At 38.2% G+C, this 6,000-nt stretch overlaps 1 protein-coding gene across 2 annotated transcripts in view; it reads right to left on the bottom strand.

Annotated features, from left to right (window-relative positions):
* Positions 1 to 1,324: 1,324 nt before the first annotated feature.
* LOC117382894 (melanopsin-A) overlaps positions 1,325 to 6,000 on the bottom strand; it is a 34,902-nt gene continuing 30,226 nt past the window's right edge. Inside the window, exons 8-11 of one of the 2 annotated variants that reach the window (XM_033980135.2) lie at positions 4,952 to 5,147; positions 3,952 to 4,110; positions 2,347 to 2,406; positions 1,325 to 1,534 (exon numbers count right to left, since the gene is read on the bottom strand). In XM_033980135.2, the coding sequence (XP_033836026.2) occupies positions 1,379 to 1,534; positions 2,347 to 2,406; positions 3,952 to 4,110; positions 4,952 to 5,147 (571 nt within the window). In that variant the 3' untranslated portion in view covers positions 1,325 to 1,378. The remainder of the gene's footprint in view (positions 1,535 to 2,346; positions 2,407 to 3,951; positions 4,111 to 4,951; positions 5,148 to 6,000) is intronic. The other variant, XM_055227432.1, reaches the window with a different exon arrangement.

The raw sequence follows: 6,000 nt of genomic DNA, 5'->3' as shown, positions 1-6,000 counted from the left end.
TTGCAAACCATAGCCTGCTTCTTTTACAGTGACTTAATGACAATTTGCTCAGGCTACAATACTATTAGCCTATAGCTAAGAACCAACAGTTCGTTTGGTTATCAGTGTTCATATCTCTTGTAAAATGTGTCCAAAAACACACAGTGTAGAGGTAAGGCAATCCTAACAATAACACTACAAATCAATTCCATTAAATAACTTTAAAACTAGTTAAGTCTGTCATATCCAAAACTGCTTTACAAACCACATCCCTTTTCACTCAGCAATAGCATCAAAGTCACATTCCACAATACACCATAAGCACACACTAAAAATATCTTCAGGAGATAGAGAGGGACAAAATAACAAGTCAACTCACAAAAAGCAATGCACAAAATAAACCATTACATGTGGGGAAACAGAAGTGCTGTGACTTCTTCTCATCCATCAGGCTTTAAGCAGCGTTACATCTGATTTTCTCATTTATAAAAAAAAATAATCAGTGGTGGAATAAGTACTCAATCTTGTTACTTGAGTAAAAGTACACATACCAGAGCAAAAAAAAAAGTATCACGTGAAAAAAATCTACTTATGTAAAGATAAAGGTACCTATTTCAAAATGTAGTTAAAGAGTTAAAAAAGTAAAAGCATTTTGTGCAGACCTTGTGGTCTTTTAAGACTTCAAATGTAGTGATTTTGATGAAGATTTGTGCAGATTTTTTCAACAGAATAAGTTTTTTGTAGCTGCTTTTATTTGTATATTTTGTTTGCTCGAATTATGAGCCTTTTCAGCAAGTCTCAGACAATAATAAAAATACTTTTACATTTCAGTCCAGGTAAAAATGTAGTTAGGGGAGTACAAAGTACAGGTACTGCTCTCAAATGTAGTGAAGTAAAAATAAAAAGTATCCACTTTAAAACGTACTTAAGTAAAGTACAAATACCTAAAAATTATAGTACTACTTTTACTTTGTTAGGTTCCACCACTGAGTATAATGCTAATAAAAAAACATTTGAAAGTGGTGCCTCTGAATAACCCCACAGTTTGTAGCATTTGGTAGCCTAGGTGAGCCAGCAGCTGATTGGACCGCTGTCCACATATTGAGACCATAATAAAATCACAAAACAACACTGAGAATGAAGAAGTGAAAGTACAGAATAACACACAAATGTTCATTACCACACAATCACCTATGTCTTTTTAACTTTACTAAAATATCTGTTCAGGAACCTGCCCCACAGAAAAACTACTTTATAAATATGATCCTATTTTTTATTTTGTACTTCAAAATAAAGATTGTTATTTTGTGTGTTTGATGTAACATATTTTAACACCTTCCAGTCTTCTAAATCTAAATTCAAATACTTCATCATATAAATGTGTGAGCACAGTGAAGCACTATCCAGACCCTGTGCTCTTGGGGCTCCTGGACTGGGCAGTTCGTGAGCTGGTTCGTCCAACAGGAAGAAAGGGACTGGATTCTGTTGTTATGACGATGCTTGGGATCCGACCAATGGTTGTTCTTGTTACGGGTACATCTGCAAAATCACCATTCTGTCAGACAAAATGTTATGTCATATTAGACTTCAAATCTTTACATAAACCTGGAGTATTTGTGCCTCCAACTAGTTTTTAAAATTCCACTAATGTAAACTGGCTACACTTAGGACACTGTTCAATTCATTTCTTATGCAAATTATGAACATTTGAAAGTCATTTATTCATATTTAATTCATAAATCTTGGTATGATGAAAAACTGTATCTGTAATGACTTCATTATTAAGCCAACTATGTATGTATGTGTGGCATACAGTGTGTGTGTGTGAATAGTGCTGTCAATCGAATCAGATTTAATCAGATCGAATCAGATTAAACATGATTAATCGCAATTAGTTACATTGCTTGCCAATTATAATGTCCTGGTTTAAAGAGGGGGTATTTTACTTCTTTGGAGTAACAACCACTAACACATAATACATTTATATCCCAATGTTACCATTTATTGTTTTGAAAATGATATATTTGCTGAAAACTTTTTAACATCTTTCACTTTCGTTTTGAACTTCCTGTGTCTACTACTGCACATCGCATCAGGTTTGTTAAGTTGCAGTATATTGTTTTGCTCTGCGGCAGCATGATGACCTAGGCTTGTGGGCTGAGCATTGGGCAGAATCTTACTGCTAACCGTAGAGAGGTATTGAATAGGGCCTGAGAGAGACACTTTTGACACTTAAAAAGGTGATTAAAAAACTGTTACAATTTGTTAGAACTTCACATGGCTCTGTTCTGACAGATGCCCCCTGGTGGCTGATATCTGTACATAAATAACTACATTACAGTTCTGTTGGATGATGACAGTACTCACAGTGGGGATGCTACTGCGCTCGCTCAGGCCTCCCATGGAGAAGTCAGTATCGTAGGACGTCTGTAAGAAATCACAAAGGCAGTTAGTGTAATGAGGCAGCAGAGACAGCCCTCCCCCATTTTCTCCACATTATCTGTCACATCAAATGCCACCGACAAGATTCACGCTTCTCAATTAGATTCTACTCTGTGCCTGAACAGACAGGGATGGAAAGAGCCCTTCGTCTTCATTAGCTTCAGAATATTCATGGGGCATCAATGGACTGAATGACCAAAGATTTGCCTCGATTTAGATTTGGATTGTGGTCTGAATTATAAATGATGGTAATTAAATAGGGTGAATTACACTTCTATTGGGTATAAAATGTGAAAATGCTATATTTGTTGTTACAATGTATTAACTATTAACACAGTTTTGTTTTTGACGCTCACTTTGCACTACCATAACACAATCAGTGTGCATTTTTCTAATGATGCTACTGCACACCACATCAGGTTTGTTAAGTTATAGTATATTGTTTTTTAATCATCCTTTTGTATATTTATTGAAAACTGCCATGCGGGAGCATGGGTGACGTAGGCTTGTGAGCTCTTGGACCGAATCTTATAGCTCACTATAAGAATATATGGCCCGGGAGAGATCGCTAAATTATTGCATGGGTGAGATATAAAACCTCATCAGGCATGTTTCTAATGAGGGAACAAAGTTATATCATGGTAGAAAGCTCCAAAAAGTCAGTTTTGTATAATATCCCCCCTTTAAAAACAATTGCTGTACAATAGTTTATTATGGAGGAGCATACGCTATGATGGTTTTCAACTCTTGGCCTAGAACATTCCACAGTATGGCATTAAACTTATTTATCTCAATGGAGACAAACAGGTGGCAGACCCCAGCTGAGTTACAGAACGCTTTGTTTTTCAGCAATACCCTCACCTGAAATGAAACAAAAGCCAGACAGATCTGTTTTTCAGTGTCATATTATAGAACATTCCAGGCAAAGTAATAACATCTCCATGAAGACAAGCAGGTGGCGTACCCCCCATCAGAAATGTTAAGCAGTTCAGCTTTAACAGAAGTGGATTCGATGGAGATGAGTAGCAATATAGGCCTTTAGTCTTTTAGTTGTTTAAATGGTCGACGGTGTCTTGGTGTCTTTATATAGAACTATAGAAAGGAGAAGTTGGTGAGTGGCCGAGTTGGCTGAAGATGTGTTATAAAAGGCAGATTAAACCCATGATTCATAACAAGGGTTGGTTGAAAACTTTTTTTTTTTTATTGTAGTCTCATTTTGACATTTTGAAGACTCTGTGGTTGCGATTGAACATTTTAGTTGAGATTGGATGTGCTATGAAACTGGGGCAAAAATCTTTGGGGGAGCTGGGGGGTATTAAACTAGTATTAAACTGCTAAACTGCATAAATAGTAGTTTTTGCATGAACTTGTGCAGGTGTACTCTTATGAGAGTATGGAGCAGATACATTGAGATATGAGATAATTGTGAGAACTTTTACCACACCCGCTATTCAGTCAACATATTGATTGGCAGGAAATGGCTTTAGTCGAACCAAAATCTCTTTAGTCGAACAGGCCTAGAGATCTTACCTTTTCAAAGATCCCGGAGTCGTGGCTCTTGATCTTGAAGCTAGAAGTGGGTTTGAAATCAGCGTTCTCAGCTGTGTCTCTGCTGATGTCACAGGACACTTGTCGGCTGGCCGGTCTGGAGCTCATGCTGGACAGCTCTGCCTCGGTGTCTGTCATACCCTGCACAGCAACGCACAGACAAAGCTTATGGATAATAACTGCAATAACCAAATGATTTCCATTTTGCGCTTCCGGCTCCATCAGCTCTGGCTCCAATTCAATTTGTATTAAAAAGCCGTTGCCCCTCCCTCCGTAACTGCTGCTCTCAGGCTCATCGTGCTGGCCTTAAATGTTCGTATTAACCTGCTCTACATCCTGGTATTTTTATTTCACTATTGTGTCAGTAAATCAAATGAACTATGAACTTTAATAACAGGCAAATCAGGCGCCTTTTTTCCCTGAGGTTGCTCCCACTAGGGTCAGCAACAGGTTTGATTAACAGTGTTGCTAAGTGCCTGGTCCCTGCTAAACCAGCAGAGCAGGGCATTACCTTCAACAGCCTTGCTCCAGATTGGCTCTTTGGTTGCCAGGATACTCGCGGTTGGAATTTCAAATATGGAACTTGGCTCCAAATTTGCCCCTATAATTGCTAGCTCGTGTGCCGCTGGACACTATCTCTCCACCGATCTGAGCACCAAAGCAAGGAGAAAGGAGGGGCTATCTCAGAGCGCACAGACATTGGCACAAACACACGCATACAGCACCATGCTGTGTTGTTGTGCGCAGCAAAGGAAAGCTAATGCGCTAACTACTGCACGTGTCGGATGGAGTTAAAGAGCCAGAGCCATATTCATCATAAATATGTTATTAAATTTAATAGAAAACATTCATCATTTTTATCTTTACACATTTAAGATTAATCAGTTCATTTATACCATTCCTATATAATAACTGTATGGACCCATTATTTTATTGGAGTTATGAAAATACACACATAATAAATTAATTAATTAATAGTTACCGATTCACTGTCGGAGGCGGAGGAGAGGCGGGACTTGGCGGTGCTCTGTCTCCTCAGGTGAGAGCTGTTGTCTGAGGTCTGACTGGTAACAGTAGAGCGGCGAGTTGAGATGAAGCTGCTGCTGGTGGAGCGCAGGTCACGAGGATGCACACAGAGCAGGGTCCCCATGAATGGGATGTACTTCGCCAGAGCTATCCTGTACACGCACAGGGAATACATGGGATAATAGTCAGCACTGACATCCAGGGCTTTTGGCTATATTTTGTACAAATCCAAATCTAATTTATTGATATGTTTCAGATGATCTCATCAATATTCCCTGCAGGTGTAATGCTAACTAGAGGTACTATTCTATCTGAATCTCTCTTACCCAAGTTAGACTTTAATATGAGCTTTATTTTAACACAATCTGACCCTAAAGACCTGATTTAAAATTAACAGGTGAGCTGATTTTGTGCTGTTAAAGTCCTTTTTGCATAACATAACTGTCAAAAGTTAGCTAGCATTAGTCAACAGTTTTAGTCACTTTCACCTTTTTTGTTAAAAATCAAAAAAACCTATATAGATCAAAGGCCTCTGGAAATTGGTGTTTGAATCTATTTTGCACTTTTTCTTGAATTTTAAGACTATTTTAGCAGTGTTTCTTGCTAATGTGTGCATTGTATCACCATGGTAACTGATGAACATTCTGCCATAGACATACATGTGGGACATGCCTGGTCAAACTCTCTACACTAGAGTATCTGTCAGATCTTCTTTGGCAGCTGCTTTGGCGATATTACTCCCCATTTGCAGAGGTGGGCGATATATCTTCTATAACTCTGGTTCTCAGATTTTTTTCATGAAGTAGCACCTAAGAAAATATTTTGCTTTCTGAGTACAACCAAATGTAAAACAGATCTATAACAGGACTGTTCTAGGTCTAAACCAGGTCCAAAATAGGAATACACATTGTTATGCTAGTTCTAAACAAGTACTAACTCAAGGGAGGGCAAAATTGCGGATTAAGTAGACTCAAAATTCAATTTGAACTTACGCTGAAATGGAAC

Source organism: Periophthalmus magnuspinnatus, chromosome 15 (genome assembly GCF_009829125.3).
Source record: "Periophthalmus magnuspinnatus isolate fPerMag1 chromosome 15, fPerMag1.2.pri, whole genome shotgun sequence".
Lineage (NCBI taxonomy): Eukaryota > Metazoa > Chordata > Actinopteri > Gobiiformes > Gobiidae > Periophthalmus > Periophthalmus magnuspinnatus.
Note: the sequence above shows the minus strand (reverse complement) of the source record. Positions and strands in the feature narration are given on the sequence as shown.